Source organism: Pieris rapae, chromosome 8 (assembly GCF_905147795.1).
Source record: "Pieris rapae chromosome 8, ilPieRapa1.1, whole genome shotgun sequence".
Taxonomy (NCBI): domain Eukaryota; kingdom Metazoa; phylum Arthropoda; class Insecta; order Lepidoptera; family Pieridae; genus Pieris; species Pieris rapae.
This window is the reverse complement of record NC_059516.1, coordinates 4,646,373-4,666,343: the sequence shown is the minus strand read 5'-3', so window position 1 is coordinate 4,666,343 and position 19,971 is coordinate 4,646,373. Positions and strand designations below refer to the sequence as shown.

At 30.7% G+C, this 19,971-nt stretch overlaps 4 protein-coding genes across 5 annotated transcripts; 1 reads left to right on the top strand and 3 right to left on the bottom strand.

Moving 5' to 3' along the window:
* Positions 1 to 23: 23 nt before the first annotated feature.
* Positions 24 to 1,587, top strand: LOC111002851 (rRNA methyltransferase 2, mitochondrial). Its single transcript, XM_022273110.2, has 3 exons — positions 24 to 439; positions 526 to 727; positions 830 to 1,587. The coding sequence occupies exons 1-3, from the start codon at positions 285 to 287 to the stop codon at positions 1,220 to 1,222; spliced, it is 750 nt and encodes a 249-aa protein (XP_022128802.2). The 5' UTR covers positions 24 to 284; the 3' UTR covers positions 1,223 to 1,587.
* A 38-nt stretch (positions 1,588 to 1,625) lies between these two features.
* On the bottom strand, positions 1,626 to 3,536 carry LOC111002836. The gene is made up of 4 exons (XM_022273091.2): positions 3,324 to 3,536; positions 3,045 to 3,255; positions 2,758 to 2,973; positions 1,626 to 2,220 (listed from the first exon to the last, which is right to left on the bottom strand). The coding sequence occupies exons 1-4, from the start codon at positions 3,429 to 3,431 to the stop codon at positions 2,003 to 2,005; spliced, it is 753 nt and encodes a 250-aa protein (XP_022128783.1). The 5' UTR covers positions 3,432 to 3,536; the 3' UTR covers positions 1,626 to 2,002.
* A 464-nt stretch (positions 3,537 to 4,000) lies between these two features.
* Positions 4,001 to 9,106, bottom strand: LOC111002815 (ras-related protein Rab-40C). Its single transcript, XM_022273060.2, has 5 exons — positions 8,635 to 9,106; positions 8,324 to 8,461; positions 7,897 to 8,090; positions 6,920 to 7,142; positions 4,001 to 5,911 (listed from the first exon to the last, which is right to left on the bottom strand). The coding sequence occupies exons 1-5, from the start codon at positions 8,744 to 8,746 to the stop codon at positions 5,700 to 5,702; spliced, it is 879 nt and encodes a 292-aa protein (XP_022128752.1). The 5' UTR covers positions 8,747 to 9,106; the 3' UTR covers positions 4,001 to 5,699.
* Positions 9,107 to 10,806: 1,700 nt separating this feature from the next.
* LOC111002823 (serine hydroxymethyltransferase) lies at positions 10,807 to 18,756 on the bottom strand. Of its 2 annotated transcripts, none has more exons than XM_022273073.2 (8): positions 18,475 to 18,756; positions 17,755 to 17,981; positions 17,369 to 17,484; positions 16,489 to 16,649; positions 15,442 to 15,637; positions 14,085 to 14,356; positions 13,254 to 13,473; positions 10,807 to 11,674 (listed from the first exon to the last, which is right to left on the bottom strand). In XM_022273073.2, the coding sequence occupies exons 1-8, from the start codon at positions 18,589 to 18,591 to the stop codon at positions 11,436 to 11,438; spliced, it is 1,548 nt and encodes a 515-aa protein (XP_022128765.2). In that variant the 5' UTR covers positions 18,592 to 18,756; the 3' UTR covers positions 10,807 to 11,435. The 2 variants fall into 2 exon arrangements, with proteins under 2 accessions (XP_022128765.2, XP_022128766.2); XM_022273074.2 differs by having other exon boundaries at positions 18,349 to 18,477.
* Positions 18,757 to 19,971: the final 1,215 nt, after the last annotated feature.

Genomic DNA, 19,971 nt, shown 5'->3' with positions numbered 1-19,971 from the left:
TGAATGCAATTTTTTATTTTATATCTACTTGATCTGTGAAGTGTGAACCAAAATATGATTTCTGTAATAATTGGAATATGATTATTCTACTCGTTATACATTTGATCAGTTAAAGCATTTTTAATAAAGAGAAGATGTATCTACAATAAATTAAAAACTGCTACTTAATGTTTATTAGCGATATAAAGTGCCTGATAAAAATATACGTTGTATAATAATAAACACAATTTCCTTTGTTTGACTAAAAAAGTGAATCTTAATTCTTAAGGATTAAGGTTCAAAATATGATTATATCCAGTTCGATAACACGACGAGATCTAAACTTTTCCAAAATGTGCTTTTTGATAAAGTGCCTCAAGAGATTAAAAAGTTCACAACAATGGTTAAGTCGTCAAAGAGCAGACCCATACGTAGAAAAGGCTAAGATAAACAACTACAGGTATATTGTACTAGCTACTGTTATAAATAGATATTACTTTATGATAGAGTGTAAAACATCACAGTAATTCAATGATTTAATTTTAGATGTCGGAGTGCCTTTAAATTATTAGAGATGAATGAGAAAACTAATATTTTACATCCTGGTCTCACTGTTGTTGATTTGGGAGCTTCACCTGGCTCATGGACTCAAGTTGCAGTACAAAAAACTAATGCTGATGGTGCCGATTCAACGAAACCAAAGGGGACTGTGTTATCAATTGACAAGCTGCAAATATTTCCTATACCGGTATAAGAATTACATTTTTTTTTCTTAATACAAAAAAAATGACATTAACTTTTAATATTGATATTGTTCCTAAAACCATTACTATTTTTATTATGCTTACAGGGTGCAACTATATTAAGTAATATGGATTTCTCCACAATAGATGCTCACGATAAAGTGGTAAATATCTTAGATGGGAAGCCAGTTGATTTAGTGCTTTCAGACATGGCCCCTAGTGCCACAGGTATACGAGAATTAGATAAAGATAGAATTTTAGGTCTGTGTTATATGGCAATTAGATTTGCTGCTCTTGTTACAAAAGTTGATGGAAATCTACTTTTTAAAGTATGGGATGGAAAAGAAGTGCCCATTTTAGAAATGGATTTAGAAAGATTTTACAAAAACATAAAAATTTTAAAACCAAAAGCAAGCCGCTCAGATTCTTCAGAAAAGTTTATTTTAGCTAGAGGTTTTAAAGGAATTCAGAGGCCATTACAGAATGGTCGTTGGGGTTGAAAAAAGGCCTGTTTGTATATTGTGCCATATTCTCTTGCTTTTTCAGTGTTGACATAGTTTATTGAATAGGTATATAGAAAAACAATTCATTTACCATTATATATTTAAGGTGAAACAAATCTAAAATTTGTATTGGTAAATGATTTAAGAGTATTGTAGAATAATGAATTAAGATATATACCTTTTTTTTTTATTTAAGATTTGTATGAAATGACTATGTATAGGTTGTTCACCTAAATAAATGTCTTCCATTTTATTGAATAAGATAAATTATAGAAGACAAAGTAAATAAGTAATTAAATTAAATCCTATGATAACTGCTCAAAGGTATATTATATTTTTTATTTTGTAGTTATTAATTTTATGAGCATAATAGTTGTACTAGTAATATTTTACATTGTAATTATTATTATTTTCCAAGTTACCAACAGTGTTTGTTCATTAAAAACAATATTTTTATTTATCTTTTTATTTTAGTTTAGCAGAATTATGAGGTGTAAAATCCAAATTAAATAAATATTCTTCATTTACACATAGCTGAATGTAATTTTTAACATACGAAAAATATAATTTGAACCTATGTATTCTTTTAATTTTAAATAAACATTTATAATAAGCGATCACATTTTAATACCAGCTAATATCAAATCACAGTAAAGCTGGTGACATACTTGTGCATGACACAACCAAATAATTATCTGCTAGATATTTTATCTACCGATACTAACGATAATAATCTTTATTAAAATATTGATTATTTAAAAGCTCTTTAAAGGCGATTTAAACAAAGTGTGTCCTAGTGCCATGCGAAAGTTTGTTTAATTGCGCCGCTGAGAGTAAACTGGAATGAGCTGCATGATCCAAGAGTAGCAACCTCTCCCCTCTTTCGTCGTTGTTGGTGATACTTTCATGACAACGTCCGCCAGTCTCGAGTGCAAAACTACTGACTGCGCAAATGGCGTAAATAAATGTTAGAACGAATAACGTGCAACCGAAATCTGAAAACGAAATTGTCATGAGCCCCTTAATTGATTAATATTATATTATGTATTTAATGGGTTCAGCGTAGGTACATTTGAACCTTTTATGTACATATCTTATAGCTTTAAACGAGCAATTCTTGTATATATATATATAATTAGAATCTCGGAATCGGCTCCAACGATTTTCATGAAATTTAGTATACGGGGGATTCGGGGGAGATAAATCGTTCTAGCTAGGAATCATTTTTAGAAAATGTCATTTAATTCGTGTTTTATTTTTGATTATTCTGTCGGTAAGATTGAAAAATATTATTCATTCGTCATTTTATTAGTATGTAATTCGTACTTAAATATAATTTCCAAAAAACACAATTTATAAAAAAAATACCGGTCATCCAGGTACTAATAATAAAAAGGGATATGCATTATGTTAAAACCACCTAGTTAATTTCCCGTAGTGAGGCAATTGTAGTATAGGTTCTAATATTTGTATTGAATATATTTAAACTGATCTAATTAGTTGTAAGTAACTTTTCCTCTTACGATACTTACGGTAAATATTATGACCACCGAATAGATTTATGATGCACGGGTAGCCATCGAAGACAATGATGAAGTTAATAAGTAATACTACTGCGATGCAAGCTGCCATTATCCAAGGTAATACATATTCTCTCTTATATTTCACGGCACCGTATAATAGAGATATTGAACACATAAGGTAAATAGCCGTTAATATTGTACTTGTATACAAAATAACGACGGTTACTGAAAAAATATGAAAGTTTATTAAACTTCTATATGTACTTATTAATAATCAATTAGGTCTTACAACAAACCTGATGCAAGATGCTGCGCTTTTACAAATCTTGCATGGTTCTTTGTACTTATTACATCACTTTCATGAAATATGACTTGGTCGCCATATCCTACGCCATAAAATCCGCGTCTCTCTTCGTCATCTTTCATATCATTGTCAAGCAATTGTAACATTTCTCCAAGATGAGATATACCAACTAATAATATTATAAGCAAAAACGAAGATAGCGCCTGTAAAAATGTTTAAGCATTGTTTGTTAAGATTCTTTTCTCTAGTTTATTCAATACTAAATACTCACGATTTGATGGACGGCAATTAAAATTGTGCCTTGTCGTAGATTAAATACATACAAGAAATTATTTAAGCGAATCATAATTTTGTTACATTTCTTTGTTCTGGTAAACATTTGTTTTATTTATAGCACTACAGCAATGATAGTGAGAGTGAAAACATAGTTTCGTTGAATGTTTAAGCAATCTAGTACGCATGTGATTTTCTATCGATTTATTTTCAACGCGCATGGTAACGCTGTGTCAGCAAAATTTTGCACACTGTAATTATCGTCTAGTGTCTTGGTAGTGGCGCATATTTTCTCAAACATGCACGAAAATAGGTCTCTCTTTAATTGCTTGCACTTTTCATTTTTAATTTTTTCGCTTATAACAGCATTAACATTGAAAGCTTTGGATAAGAAACTGTTATTTTCAGTGATAGATTTATATTAAATATCATTTATAGTTCGTGCATTTGTAAACTAATATACAAAAAACGAAGTGTAAAGAAGGATACAACGGACATCCCAACGTAAACTATGATTTAGATTTTAGACTGACAAATTAGTTTCCCAATTATGCCAACTATGAAATCGTTTCGATTGTTCTAAAACTTTTTAAAAGGACTGGTCGAAAACATAATATCATGAAATTTGGTTTTCCAGAGAGCTTTCTCTTTTGCTTTGTTAAATAAAATAACACATATTTATTAAATTAGTTTTATTTCACAACTTACAATAGAAGTGATAACGTTATGACTGTATTCACCGAACTTTTAGCTGGTTTAAGTATATTTGGATTATATTAAAATTATCACAAATAGTTCAAATGAAACCATACTATGTACAAAAGATAACTTATTAATTTTTAAAGGGTATATAAATAAACAAATCAAAATAATTTTGAAGGAACTATTTACAAAAAAATAACATGAAAATATTTTTGGTTTGAGTAATTTTCGCACCTACAAAATTTGATGAATACAAATTGATTAAAATTATGACTTAGGAATTAGGATTAATAAATACATGTACTTCATGAAACTTATCCTATAGATTAAAGGGTAATTATTAAACATGCAATGGGTACAGTTTCAGAAATTAGCGTTCATTCAACATTGTTTTCGAAAGAATATTTCTTAACTTATTAAAGATAGTTAAGAAATCGTTACCTAGGGACGGATTTAACAAAATTTATTAGTTTTGCGCAGTATTAAAGATACACACGGCGTAAAAAATAATTGAACCCCATGAATTTAAAATTGAATGTGCAGTTTTATCCACGAGGTTAGTAAATTATTCAACGACTTGTCGAAAATGATATAACATAATCCGTAAAAAAATATAAACCTTGTTTTTTTTGTTTGACATTTTAAATGGCAGCGTCAATTGTTTCGTATATCAAGGAAGCGAAATGAAGAGTCACAATTATTCGATATAAGAGTTCCATTTTCGACAATTCGCTAAAATTTATACTAACCCTACATGACTTAAAGAGAATTGGTGTTTTTTTGCTTACAATAATGGACTTTGTTATTATTTTATGGGCTCAAAAATATGCACCACGGCTGAATCAATGAAGCTATGAAGTTTTGTAAAAATTGCACCATAGTCTAACCTTACCACTAGGCACATGACAATACACAAGTTTGAATAATATGGACAGAGGGCGAAATGCCGTGCTACAAAATATTCACATAATACTAATAAATAACACATATTCACAAGTTAAGTACCCTAAATAGCTTACAATAGTCACAAATCCGTTGTCAATTACAGCCAGTATTTTGTCAATTCGAATCTCGCATATTTCGCTAGTATTCGCCAATGATATACATTGCAAAAAAAATACAAAGAACATAATCTATGTCTAACTTTGAAGTATACCTAACATCAAAATTCATAGACAAAAATTGTGGTTGCAACTACTGAAAAATAGTGATCGTAATGCAAATGTCATTGTCACAAGAAATAAGAAATTCTAAGATAATTGATGGAATACAAATTCAGTCTATAAAATATTTTAATACAATTAATACGCACGTGTCCTAAAACAACAAAAAATTACACGTTGCAATTACAACATATATTAGGATTGAGAAGCAGGGTGTTACAAAATGGGGATACAATATTCATATACATTTCGACGCAAACGCTTACATATTGTACATTAGACAAATTAGTGGAATAAAAAGTTCAAATTCTTTATACAAATATGGTCAATCTCATATTTAATCTGTTCTTATTAAAAACTTCGAGAACGTTATGAAAAGTTTTTAATACATCATTGATGTCATGCATTTCTATAACAAAATTAGGAATGACGGAAACTTGAACAAATTTGAAAACTACCAGAAAGTCTAATAATTTGTTAAATAATGACGCCATTTTATTAACTAACCATTATGTGATACTGCAAGAATTTCTCCCAGTACAGTTGAGTCGTGTATGATGCGAGTGTTTCGAGGGCCTAGCACGATGTCTCGAAGGAGCGGCTGATATCGCATACGACTTGAGATGAGACTTGAGCGTGCTCGGTAAGGGAAGTCTTTCGAGTCCATATACGGATGTTCGTGCTACGATCGCACGGCAACATAGCTCTTGGAGACTGAGGACTGAAAATATAATACAATTTGTAGGTAACTTGAGCAATGGTTACCATGTGGTTAAACAGGCGTTTATAGTGGTCTGTAAAAGGTCTAGTCTACACATGAAAAGTCAGTCAAATCATTTATTAGACCACCTAAAATGGCACTTTTGAACGTTAAATAAAATATAAAGATGATTCTAGTTGCCCCTTCCAACAGGTAATTTCGTGTGGAGAAGAATAAAGAAGAAACTTACTCTTTGCAAATAGCATTTGATTTGACATTTGAAAACAGCATTTATTTGTATACATTTGTTAATTAATTGTAAGAATATTATATAAAGGTCATATAAAGTTTGGACTTGGCAATGGAAAATTAGGGTTATTTTAATATGGTTAAAGTTTGCTTCACTTTACATATTGAACATAAGACAAATGTTATATAACAGAAACCAATAAATAAAGTTGGAGTTATCTTATAATTAGGAAACGAAATTGTCTTTAAATAAGGGTTTCTTCTATCTTGAAATGTGTTTCACAAGAGATTGCTTTATCACAGCCAAGCTATTGTCCGTAACCCCGTATTCTTTATTAATCGAGTCAATTTAGACATTCGAAGTTACATAAAGTCCCAACAAGCTGAATTTCTGTGAAATTGTTCAAAACATAATTATAAACAATGTCTAGAAGTTCCCCATCATTCCCCTGTAAGGAAAAAAATTAATTCAAGGTCAAAGGTAAAAAAGAGTTTTTCGCGTTTTTCGGCAAATATTTGAACAATTTCACTGAAATTCAGCTTGTTGGGACTTTATGTAACTTGACTCTCATTTTTTGGTCTAAATTGACGGGACTATATGCAAAAGATTATTTTTTTATATCTAAATTATAGATAAATATTTAAAGCAAGTTGATGAAATGCTTTGCTCTTTCCTACTATTCTCAATACTTGTGCTGCTAGGGATTAAACACAAAACCACAATCATTTATATTTTATTTAATATGGTTATGACAACTATAAACTATAGTAAGAAATTACCTTTATTGCTCCTCCACAATCGCTCCATGCCATTACGATGTAGAGCCATCCGCGAGAGCTCACAAAAACTTTCCCTTATATTGAAGTCACAGAGCGGACTCACTTCGAAAAAGGCCATGTGATTTTTAGCTGCATACATTTCAGCGTCGCGTTCTTGTACTTGTCGTTTAAATGCTAAGTGCAACCGATTACCCACTAGCACCTTTGGTACTCCTGGGGCGTGCTAGAATATACATGTATGTGAAAGCAAACGCAGCAACATTATACAAACAAAATATGTACACTGATACAGGGCACATAACACTGGAAAGAACTGAAAGCCTTTACCAAAAGGCACACTGAATGGTAGGTTCAAACCAGTTTGGTATAAAATATTTAGGATGTCTTAGTTTCCTTTGGGTTAGGGGCTTAATTAGAGATGTTAGTAAAGACAAATTACATCAAACCCTGATTTCAATTATATAAGAGGAACTTTACATGTTTTTTAAATGATGCCATATAAATTATAAACTATAAAAAAATAATATTAAAATTCTGTAAGCCTCTCATGTAATCCATAAATATGACATCTTTAAAAATCACTATGAATGCAATTAAAAAGTGACAACCACATAATCTTAAATAAACAGCCTGTCACAATTTGCTTTTAACAATTAAAAACATATTTACAATAATTAAATGTTTAAATAAACATGTGGAAAAAAACACATTATTATTCTTCTGAAAAATTACTGCAATGTGTGAAGTATTTAAAAACTGTTATCATAACCTTGAATGTACTACTAAACAAGTCAAACAGGACTGATAATTTTAAGTATTTAAGTACATACTGGATATATTTATATTACCCAAGTACCAATCTACATCACTTTTGTAGCTTGCAATGTGTGTAAGATTTTCTAGTTGGAAAGCACTAATTAATATTATAAAATATAATATTCACAGCACCATTTACCTGATTACATATAATTAATTACCTTTTCAACTTCTTCAAGCCACCTGTCAATACTGTCAAAGGACCATTTATTTGTTATGTCATATACAAGTAGAATTCCCTGAGCACCTCTTGAATATGAACGAATGATTGTACAAAATCTGCCTTGTCCTGAAGTATCCCAGAGTTGTAGTTTCACTCTTTTGCCATCTAAGAGGATTGTTGTTGTTTTGTATGCTACAATTAAAATTGACCAACATACATATTATTTTAATGACGATGGTATAAAAGTAAAGGTAGATATTTTTTAATAGAACCAAAATTGAAATCCACCAGCTCACCTGTCCATGCTAAATCATATTTATAGCATATATTGTATATTGATTTCAGCATAATTTTAATGGATCCTACTGTTTTCAAATTTTCATGAATCAATATATCAAAATATTATTAACAAACAATGTACATACCACTGCCACTGCAAAAAGGTGAATCAGCAGAACCATCCTCTAAATCCTGCAGAATCTCTTGTTTCCCAACATCAGAATCCCCCACAAGTAAAACTTTTAACAAGTAGTCATAAGATTTAGGAGCTGCAGGTGGACGGCCTGGAAGATTTTTTAAGGTGATTAAATATAACATATATAGTTGTTGTATTAATAAACTTAATGAATGATGATGATTACAAAATAAACAACAACCATGTATTTAACCAATAATTATGGTCAAAATATGTTATACATTTACAATTTGAACAAATGTGACATGAAATCCTAGTTACCTGGTCTCTGATGATGTGACCTAGGAAGGGTGGTGCTACCGTTTGATGCGACTTGGCCCGTCGCTTGCTGCGGTGCTGCTACCATACCAGTCGTGCTAAACATACTTTCCATAAATTCCTGAGGCCCAGGTGGTTATTACCCCACACAAATGTATACATAATATCGTTCAGTTTTTAATCCTTTGTGTGTCCCATGTATAAGTTAATATCATAATAAACGTAAAATGTTTGTAACAATTAACTAAAAATAGCAGTATAAAAAAATAATTGTTTCTAATTCTAAGTTTTAACGAATTCAGTAATACGCCACAGTATACGAAAACCTTATGCTATGTAGTAAAAGTTGTAAAAGGTTTTATGTTTGAAACAACTACAAGATTTCGTTTATTTTGTTATCATTTATTTTAATAATGGTAATCATTTTTTGTACAAAAACAACACAATCACAATTTTCACAAAAATATATGGTCGACAAACGTCATACGCAACAGACTACGTGCTGGATATAACATCCATAGAGTATAGACCAAATATAGTAGTTCAACCATGTACATTAACGACCTATCTCAATCCATTTTGACCATCTGAGATAGACATCTTAATCCAAATATTGATAAAAGTGTGACAATAACCAATCGACGGATAGCCATCTGTCGATACAAGCTATCCATGGTATGTCGGATTGGTGTATGTGGACTGTGGATAGGACCTTTGTATGAAAATTACAGTTTAGTGTGCCAATATCCTATCTTATGATTTTAACTTACACCAGTATTTAATATTATTAAAAAGCTATTTGGTATGTTTTAAACATAGACATGTATATTTTAATATTATTTGTACGGTTTATTTTATATTTATTTACTTTATTTGGCTTACATTGAAAATTATGAAATATGAGTGTAAAGAGTGAAGAGATTGCATTCTATCAACTGTTGCCAAAAATGGATTGTCTTCGTAGGGTTTGGTTATTGGGATGCAGATAGAAGATCGTTAGACTGTCACGGCCCGATCTAAGATTTATTTCAATCTAAGATTGTGGATTCATATTATTATTAGTTTCGGGTGTTACAACATATCAAATGTAAAAACCAACAGCTACAGCTCAAGTACAGCACAGACTTTACTGGATGCTAGGAAGATACGCAAGAGTTTCTTTAGATAAGTAAGAAAGTACATTTGGACATATGGCCTGCAACTCAAACTGAAAAAGTTTCAGGCGTTAAGAACAATAATTTTATTTCATAATTATAAAAGTATTAAATAGAATGGTCCAAATCAAGTGAACTAAATTAAATTTGGAAAATTGGGGTCCTGAGTCCATTGAATGAATATTCAGCTTTTAACAATTGTAATATAGTCTTGGTTTTGCGTTTGTTATCATTATTTTAAATTATATTTTTACTTATACTTGATAATTACACGACAAGTATTGGGAACCTTTAAAAATTTTATTTTTATTGATTAAAGACAATATTCGCTGAAAGAAAAAACAGTGCCAGTGAACCTACGTACCTACACTATAAACATTGATTTATTTCCTTTTTATGCATTAGGATGGCGTAAGAAAATAATGGATCAACGTATTCCTTCGTTTGTTCTACACTTATGTAGGAGTCCGGTTTAAATTTTTTTATAACTCGAAGTCATTAAAATCAACAATATCTGGCTTTTTTAAATAAAATGAGTACTGAGATACAGTTATTTATTAAAAATATATATATAATTATTATATAATTACGACTATAAAAATAGCTTTATTACTAATTGAAGAGATTCCTTACATTTATTTCAATGGAACATGTAACAACTTTGAAATTTTATGTTTAATGACCTAAAATGAATAAACATTGGCAGTGTGTAAGATGGGTGATGTAGGGGTATTACATACCAGGCTAAGAAAACATTTATTGTTATTATTTTAGAACCTCTTCAGACTGTTTTAAGTAAATGATTTTGTTCAAAGAATAAATTTGCTAGTCTGTTGCATACTGCAGTTTCTATACTGATAACAACCAATAAATGGGTCCTTAGGATCCTCACTTGCAGGTTCAACTGTAATGGATGATATATGATTCAACAAAATATAAGTTACATTTTTTTATAACATATCTTATACAGAGTGATTTAAATATATGACAACCCGTTATCAGAAAAAAAAACAAATTAGTCTAAATTACATGATTTCAACTAAAATTATATTCATACAAAATTGTGTTAACAGTGTGACAATCATATGTCTTTAATTTAAACAGTGTAATTAGGCAAGTTGTTTAACAATAAGGTGCAGCCTCTATTAACAATATAATCATAAGGGGGCGTCCATAAATTACGTGAGGTGTTTTTTTTATTTTCTGCAACTCCCTCCCCCCTGGTGAGATGTCGTGAGATTTTATTCAACCCCCTCCCCCATCCCCCAATCTCACGTGAGATTTTTCAAAATGTGAGTTTCTTACGTTAACGCGTTGGATTGTTATTGTAAAAAGAAAAAAAAACAAATTTGCTTCGTGCTTTTATTTACGACTAGTGATCTTAATCGTATTACGATTACGCTTAAGATTAAATCTTAAGGATGTACAATCTGGATTAAACGGACCAAAATAGTAAGTATAATTTTTTTGTTTCAATCAGAAAAAAATTGCGTGATATTTGCCGAGACCCCCCCTCTCTCCAACGTAAGATTAGATGAGATTTGACTCGACCCCCTCCCCCCCTTAAACACCTCACGTAATTTATGGACGCCCCCTAAGTGCTAATTACATAAAAATAGTAATAAAGAATGGTCAACAAATTATTATTAACTAATATTCTTCATATCCAGGCAGTGGGAAGGTTCGGCTGTATTGTTCAACGCTCTCCTTTAAATTTTGCACCTTAGCATTAACATCAGTGTTTTCTTCAATCACCTTGTTGAAATCAACAAGTTTCGGTCCAGATATCTTTGTAATTTCGACAGCGAGTTTTAACGCCTTGTCTATAAAGTCAACAACTCGATCGATGTCTGTCTCCTTGAGGCCACGGGTAGTTAGAGCCGGTGTTCCTGAAATGAAAATGATATATTGATGTATGGAAGTAAATTGTTATGAATTTAAAAAAATGTGTGTGTAAACTAGTGTACACGTGAGGAGTGAAACTTTTTTATGACCTTATTTTTCGAAAAACAAAGTCAAATTAGGTAAAGATTAACAAAAGGCTTTTATTATCAATGATATGAATACAAATAATACAATTATTTCATAATACCTTAATACTACTAAGATTATTAAAGAAATCAATATCAATATATCAATTGTAATAGAATTATTAATATCATTGTAAACGTTATTTTCTATTTTTGTTATTCGAATTCAAAATCAAAAAAGATTGCGCGTAACCGAAAAATGTGACGGTTTTTTCTCAACGCCGATAAAGAAGTTTCACTTCAAATATTTACGAATGACAATTTGGTTAAGCATGTGTGTATTTTACTTTTTTTTGTATATTAGTTGTTAGCTGGTAGTTTTAGTTTCTTAGACACTTATTGGTGTTTCAAATAATATTTATTTTAGAACATAGTTCATTAGTTTGCATTCAATGAGTAGTTTTAATAACATTAAGTTAAATTTTGTTGTAAACTAACTAGTCAGAAGTATAAATACGGCATTAGATTTATTTGCCAGTAAAATATAAGTATGTTTGTTCAGATAACTCCTCTAAGCAACATCTCATTCCTTATCAATATTTATTATTAATAAACTTGAAAATAATATTGTTTATTGAGTTAGGTTGATTAAATGACATATTTATGTTACAGTTGATTAGTTTTTGCGATAACACAATCACGCAATGCTTTGACGTATTTGAAAAATCGGTGAAAATATTATTGTACATCGGGCCAATTAAGTATTACGTAATCACTATATACTTTGATTTTCTTATTTGGTGATTACGTCAACAGTAGTTACTTTTTTACACACATTACCCACACCTTGTCTATGCTTAAAAACAAAATGCATTTTCAAGGATTCATACGTATATATACGTACGTTACATACGTATACATATGTTTTTTTAGAACTTTGCTTACTTTTGATGACGAGGGGTTTAAATTGCCGTAAATTGCTAAAGTAATTATATATGCCTTGATTATTACGTATCCAAAACACAGCACTATTCAACGAACATTATATTAATTAATTAAACTTATAAATCAGTTTTTTATTTAAACAAAAAGACTACTATTATGGACTACATCATCGCCACAATTATATAATAATTATGGTTATTTAATTATTGTAACCCACATAAGATATATAATTTCTGGCATTGTAGAAGATTGGACACATTCATTGTCATAACCTAAGAAGCTGCTAAATATTACAAATTCGAATTGTACCATAGCAACCTCATAAGCCTATTAAGAAACAATTAATAACAAAAAGACTTTTCATAGAAGCCAAACTACAGGACTTTGAATAGAATTCGACTTAGGGTCTTTCAAGAAAAGAGCGTACCAATTCTTAAAAGGCCGGCAACGCACTCGCGTGCCCGGGCATTGAGAGTGTCCATGGGCGGCGGTATCACTTATATTAGGTGAGCCTGCTGCCCATTTGCCCCGTTCTATAAAAAAAAATAGTTACCTAACCGAATCCCGCTAGGATTCAAGGCACTCTTGTCCCCCGGGACGGTATTTTTGTTGCAGGCGATACTGCATAGTTCCAATATACGTTCTGCGCGTGCGCCGCTTAAGCCGACATTGCGAACATCCACTAACACAATATGGACATCGGTTCCACCTGTTGCTATTTTGTATCCACGAGATATAAGACCTTCGCAGAGACGTTGGGCATTCTTAATTACCTGAAAATAGAAATAAGCCAGCCTCTTTAATCAAGGGCATAGAACAGACGAGAGTAAATGGCAGCTAAATTCTCCGTCAATTAAACTAAATTTTTGTTTTACACAATATTTAAAACAGGCTGCTCTTCATATGTCAAAGGAATTAAATATATGAATAAAAGTAGTTTTTATAATAAATCATATATAAATAAAAAAAATTTACTATCAATATTCATATAAATGTATTAAACTTTTCTTTAAAAACAGTATATTTTAATGATACAATTTTTTTTTTAAGATAAACGAAACGAACTCCTATCTCATTTTCTCCCACGTTAAATCTTAAGAATTTATGTTTCTGTCTCTTTTTAGTATAGCTTTTTCTGTTGCATCCGGTTTGAAATCACAACGATTCTAAAGAAGTTTCACTTCAGCATTTTTTTGGGTTATAAGGCCAGGTTGGTTTGACTATACGAAATGTTCTTTAAGGTACAAAAATTATCAAATAAATTCAAATCATGTGCGCGATTAAAATGTTTACATACCAAGAAGTTTAACTGTCCACGTTTAATACTTCTAACATATATTTCAAATATCGTGGCAAAAAATCTAAATCGTCCGTTGAACTTTACCTGTCGTTGGTAATCAGCAAACTCTGGTAAGGTAGCCTGTTTCATTGCCGTCGCAATAGCTGCAATCGCGTTGTTATGCGGTCCACCTTGAAGTCCAGGGAACACCGCCATATTGATTTTATTCTCAAGATCGTACATAATCTTTTCTCCTTTCGCGTTCACTGACCTAACCCCCTTGCGGTAGAAGATGACGCCCGCTCTTGGCCCACGTAAGGTTTTATGAGTGGTCGTAGTTACTATGTCACAGTATTCGAAAGGACTAGGTATTACGCCTGTAAAATTAAAACTCCATATATATATGTTATCCGAATAAGAAAGAAATCCCAGCTTAAAATCTGTATATAAATTATGTTTATACATTATATTTATTCTCATTGTAATACGTATATATAGTCAGTATCACGATTAATGTTAGAATTTGAAAAATATTATTTTCTAACATAATTAAACCTTCATATGTTATCATTATGTTTATTCGTTTTTACTGGTTTAGTTTGGTGTACAAAATTTGTTTCGATACCGTTTAAATATTTGAAACGCAGTTTAAGTAACATAATAAATAACGACTGATTGATAAATTACAATAGTTTTATTATTTCAGATTTTTTTCTTTATGTTTTCTGCTTTATAACTGAGTAAAATTAAATTAAATAATAATTAATCACAGTTATAGTAAAGTGAATGAATAGCAATTGCGAAGCGATTAATAAAAATCAATTAAATTGTCTTCACAGTAATATGTAAGAACTATTTTGAATGCAAAGATTTATTTAATGTAACTTTAAAATGTTTACATACGTATATTGAATGAGAAATCTTTTGAATTTTAGAGTTTTTAAATAAAACTGGCAAATGTGGAAATCGTTTTAGTTTTGTGGTGCGTTAATAACAAGTTTTAGCCTAAATGTTGTGGGCGAGATTCTCAAACAATAGAGTTCCTACTTTGCTGTGACCTGTTTAAATGGTAGAAAAAAAAATCCAAGCGACCTGATTTTGATTTGCTTTCGTGCTATGTAGATATGCCATAAGCGATGTGTTGATTGAAATTTAGATTATAACTAGCAGTCGTCGGGGCTGTGTACGAAATTCTATTCTATTCCATATCCCCTTGACGTCAAAAACTAAGCAAACTTACCAAACATATTAGGAAAAATTATGTAGCAATTCTTAATATGCCTGCAACGTATTCGCGAGCCTCCTGGCAGAGCTTTAAACAATTGAAGTAATCGGAACCATTTGGACTGTGTTCCATAAAAACCAGCTTTGCGAATTTACGAAGAATTCGTAAAATTAAAAAAAAAATCCGTTGGTATTTATCAACCCCTATATATAACCAATATTATACACCATTATTTACCTGCTGCAACAAGTCCAGAAATATGAGCCATATCACCCATTAACAATGCGCCATTTTCGTTGGCGATTTCCTTAAACCTCTTATAGTCCAGACAACGGGAATAGCAACTAATCCCAGCTATTATAAGGCGTGGTTTGAACAATTTTGCCGTTTCGGCTAATTTGTCATAATCAATTAGGCCTGTGGAAGGATCCACCTACGAAGAAATAATATTTTTTTCAGTGTGGCTGAAATTACTTACGAAAAAAAAACACATTCCAAGAATAATCATGAATAATCAAGAAGAGTCGTTTCTTAACCATTTTAATGTCGCCATCCATGCAAAAGACTATAAAATTATAATAATATGTATAAAGCGCGCTATTTTTAACCATACTTTTGTTCCTATATGTGGGTTGTATTTATGATGTATCAATAAACTGCGACCTCCTTTTAAAATAAACTCGCCCCCGCTTAAGGGGTAGGGTTTTGCAAGGGGTTAATAAATTAAACAACCGCTTTGTTTGTTGTTTGCGGACATCAAGAAGCTAAACAATTTTTTTTTTCATAACATAAAGGTAAATTAATTGTTAGACTTTAAAATTATGGTTGGAAGAAAAGTTGAACCTTATTGAACCTAGGTACTTTAAAAAAATGAAGGTACTCCCTTTCGAAATATTAATTTTAGCACTCTGTATTTAACAAAACAGCCGGGCTTATTTGAGATTATTTACCATTCGCTATTTAAGCTCAACATTATTAGTAATCAACAACATTCTATTACTACCTAATATGGAGCATGTAATGGTATGGCAATCAACATAGATTACGTAACATATATTGAGAAACATAGCCTATCTTATCTGGTCATATATATACGATATCTTTATAATATCAGGAAATTGAGTTGGAGTTGGAATAATCTCCCATTGGAACACTATAAGTCGCGTCGGAATAAATGGCTAAAATTAAAATAAGATAATAAAATATTAAAAATGTGAATAAATTTTTGGTGATAAGAGATCAGAAGATCGGTGTTCATTTGCTAGTTATGTTAGGACACTCTACCTTGTAAGGCATGCTTTCGAAGAACATAGATGTCGCTGATATTTTCTTAGTGGGGGTAAAAAATCCATGGGTTAAATGGCCGCCATCAGGAAGATCTAATCCCATGATTCTTCCATGAGGCTCTACAACACCCGTGTACACAGCAAAGTTTGCTGGAGAGCCTGAAAAATTCATATGAAAATATGTATACTTGTTTAAGATGTCATATATTAAAAGTACTAATCTGTATATATTGCTTCTTTTAGAAATTTAGTTTAATAGCTGCTTCTAAGAAATAAGAACAATATGTATTTAAATTAAGTTTTAATATTCAAGGTTGAATTTCCATACATTTTATTGTTTAATACTGAAGAAATAACTGATAAGAGAGCGCTAACCTACTATAAAAAACTTATTATGCAAGAAAAATAGTTATTTAATAGGTATTGACTTTTTTGTGAATGATTATTAACTAATAAATATACAATATTTTTTTTATCACAGATGGTGTAAATATATGTTTCAGTTTCAAACAATTAATTTTTTTTTGTGTGTTTACCAGTGATTAATTTTAGTCAGTAGTTTCATATGGTGTTTATATTTACATATATGGTTGTTATATTTTGGTAGCTTATAATTTTGTTTACAACTTGTATAAACACTTGTGATAATTAAAGAACAATATTACATGTTGTCATGTACTATTCTACATTTACATAAACCTTGAACTACTTTTCAAATATTAAGTTATTGCATATATATTTGTTAAAGAATGTCTTAAAAATAATAATAACAATAGATTGTAAATATGTGCTTTTCTTTAAACAATGATATTCACGTTATAAGATAATTTATAAATTGTTCAGTGTATTTTATAATCTATATATACACTTCAACTTACCAGAGTAAGGCTGAACATTAACACCCCATTCTTCGGGATTCAAACGATAAGCTTCTAGAGCTCGGTTCTGGGCTAGGATTTCTATCTCATCAATAAACTCATTGCCTCCATAGTATCTACACCAATAAATCAGATATTTTAATAAACCTACATATAATTATTTTGATTTCATTTATGCTTATATACCTATAATAATAAAATTAAACTTATTTTTACTATATGTTACCCTTTGTATTTTATCATATGCAAAGTAACATTTACATGTGTTAATTTAGCATATAATAAAAACAAGCTAATAATAAAATAATAATTTAAAAGAAACTGAAGTTTCACATCACTGGTGGTTGCCAAACTATATTTAAGATACAAAAAATATTGTATTTTACCTTTGATTTGGCATTCCCTCGGAATATTTATTATGAAGACAGGAACTCAGGCATTGCAGAACAGGAATTGATGTAAAATTTTCAGACGCAATCATCTCTAAACCACTCTGTTGGCGATGCTTCTCATTTTGAATAATTTTATACAATTCTGGGTCTGTGTCCCGAAGATTTCCATTCATCAGTTTATTATTCATGGTACTCAAAAATCTGTTATTATGAAATTTACCCTAAAATATTTGAAAAATTAATAATTTAATCTAATTTTCACTGCTCCGAAATGTGTTTTCAAATGATATGATTCAATACTGTGAAGATACTTGATAGAGGCTTAAAAATACCTTTGAGGTCAGAAAAGCATTGACATTATACTGATAAGTGACTAACGCAATACAAACAACAGTTAAAATAATAATTATAATAAGACTTTTGCACATACACAAATATAATTAGCTTCGCAGTAGTTTTACACTTATTAAAAATATTTAAAAGAACTTGGTTATCAACAATAAAATAAATTCACGCGTTTATCCGTTAAATATTGCACTTGAGTAAGTCACAATATGTTAAGAGTATGTAGCCTTAATTAATACGAACCTATAAATGCACACTGCAGCCTGTTGAAAATTAACTAGATATATTAACCTCAATCTCAATGTTGAATGTAAATCAAATTTTACTCAACTTACAACTAAAATATTTCCAAACTTTTAATCAACTTACCACAGTGTAGATTTTCCTGTGAATGTTTGCCGATGATTCCCGCAAATATTGTAAATAATATGGTTTTAAACACTGAGAAGCATCTTTAAAATAAGATTTTAAAATTACGTTCCACATTTCTTAGGCTCTAAAAATATTATTTGAGGAATAAATACAAACGGGGTCTATTTTTTCGTGAAACAATATTTTCTTTTATCAACATTGATAACCCATTATGAACTTTCGAGCGATCCAATACAACTCGCGCCCGCTAGCGGCGGTATCACCGCCACTTTGACACATTATATTATGACACGATTGCTATTTGAATTTTGGCGCCTAAATATAAAAAGTTAGTAAGAACTGCTTTAAATTCACTATGATAAATGATTGCGATCTTTGGCAGTGGTGGGTTGCTTAATTGTCTAGAAGGAATAAAAGTCATATCTAAATTGTGTATTCGAAAGTCGAAGTCAAACTTGACACTTTATTTAATAGTCCACACTCTGGGCGCCGAAGTCCAACGTTACACTTTACTGCGCATTGCGCAGAAGTAATTTGGGGGATAGGGTCATGAATCAAACGGAGAATAACCTGCCACGTCTTCGTGTCTGGGATGTGTTTTATTTATATGTTTTACTTCTTATATCATTAAGAAATGTGAACAGACTGTCTCCGTGACTTGCACGAATCGTTATCTTTTAACTTGCTAAATATTGGATTTAAATTTCAAACAAATTTTTCATAATCAAGACCCACCAAAAGGCTTCTCTAGGCAAGATGGCGTCCCACTATTAAGTAGCTACCATGCCTGTTAACACGTAAATAAACCTTAAGGTAAGGTACACTAACAAATTAACACGTCCACGTTCAAAAACAGTCCTAGAAAAAAATTAAATTCCAAGATATTAGGATTAGACAGGACAGGAAGGCATTTGTGATACGGATTTTTTAAATAAACGAATGAAATTTTGCGTCGTATTTTACTAGGTACTTAACGCTTTTTACAATAATTTTTTTATATATACTACTCTCAAAAACACTTTATTTTTCGTACCGTCAAAATTTATAGGGTATATCCTAATTCTCAAAAGTTATAGTATAAGTTAAGTGGTTCTTAGGTAAAGTGGGTGTAGAATAGTAAGTAATGTTACAAGATATTTAACTCTAAAATTTAACTACTTACAGAGTATAAAAAATCATGCACTATATAAGTTACAATTACCTTAAGTGTGATTTCTAAAGTAGGAAGGAACTTCAATATACCTAACTCTTATTGTAAGTCAAGACATTGTTTGGTAACTGGAAATCGGTATTCAACTTGTATGTACAATATGAAGACAGGAGCGAACTTGGTTCTGATTTTAATACATTCAGGTCCATAATATTCTGCTGTTTATTAGTAGGGAACGAAATGGAAACGGGAATTCATTAAATTTGTACAAAATCGAAGTCCTTCTTGTATAAAATATCGTGACGCAAACAATATTTTGGACCAATGTGCCAAAAAATTTCGTC

Excerpts from the sequence above, each read along its gene's own strand:
- LOC111002851 (XM_022273110.2), top strand. The coding sequence starts at position 285 with ATGATTATATCCAGTTCGATAACACGACGAGATCTAAACTTTTCCAAA. Across the intron at positions 440-525 it reads GCTAAGATAAACAACTACAG|ATGTCGGAGTGCCTTTAAAT; the intron begins GTATATTGTACT and ends ATTTAATTTTAG. Across the intron at positions 728-829 it reads TGCAAATATTTCCTATACCG|GGTGCAACTATATTAAGTAA; the intron begins GTATAAGAATTA and ends TTATGCTTACAG.
- LOC111002815 (XM_022273060.2), bottom strand. The coding sequence starts at position 8,746 with ATGGAAAGTATGTTTAGCACGACTGGTATGGTAGCAGCACCGCAGCAA. Across the intron at positions 7,143-7,896 it reads GGCTTGAAGAAGTTGAAAAG|CACGCCCCAGGAGTACCAAA; the intron begins GTAATTAATTAT and ends TGTATATTCTAG. Across the intron at positions 5,912-6,919 it reads ATTGTGGAGGAGCAATAAAG|TCCTCAGTCTCCAAGAGCTA; the intron begins GTAATTTCTTAC and ends TTATATTTTCAG.
- LOC111002823 (XM_022273073.2), bottom strand. The coding sequence starts at position 18,591 with ATGTGGAACGTAATTTTAAAATCTTATTTTAAAGATGCTTCTCAGTGT. Across the intron at positions 15,638-16,488 it reads TCGAAAGCATGCCTTACAAG|GTGGATCCTTCCACAGGCCT; the intron begins GTAGAGTGTCCT and ends ATTTCTTCGTAG. Across the intron at positions 11,675-13,253 it reads TCCTAGCGGGATTCGGTTAG|GAACACCGGCTCTAACTACC; the intron begins GTAACTATTTTT and ends TTTTCATTTCAG.
- LOC111002836 (XM_022273091.2), bottom strand. The coding sequence starts at position 3,431 with ATGTTTACCAGAACAAAGAAATGTAACAAAATTATGATTCGCTTAAAT. Across the intron at positions 3,256-3,323 it reads TAATTGCCGTCCATCAAATC|GCGCTATCTTCGTTTTTGCT; the intron begins GTGAGTATTTAG and ends ACATTTTTACAG. Across the intron at positions 2,974-3,044 it reads AGCGCAGCATCTTGCATCAG|TAACCGTCGTTATTTTGTAT; the intron begins GTTTGTTGTAAG and ends ATATTTTTTCAG.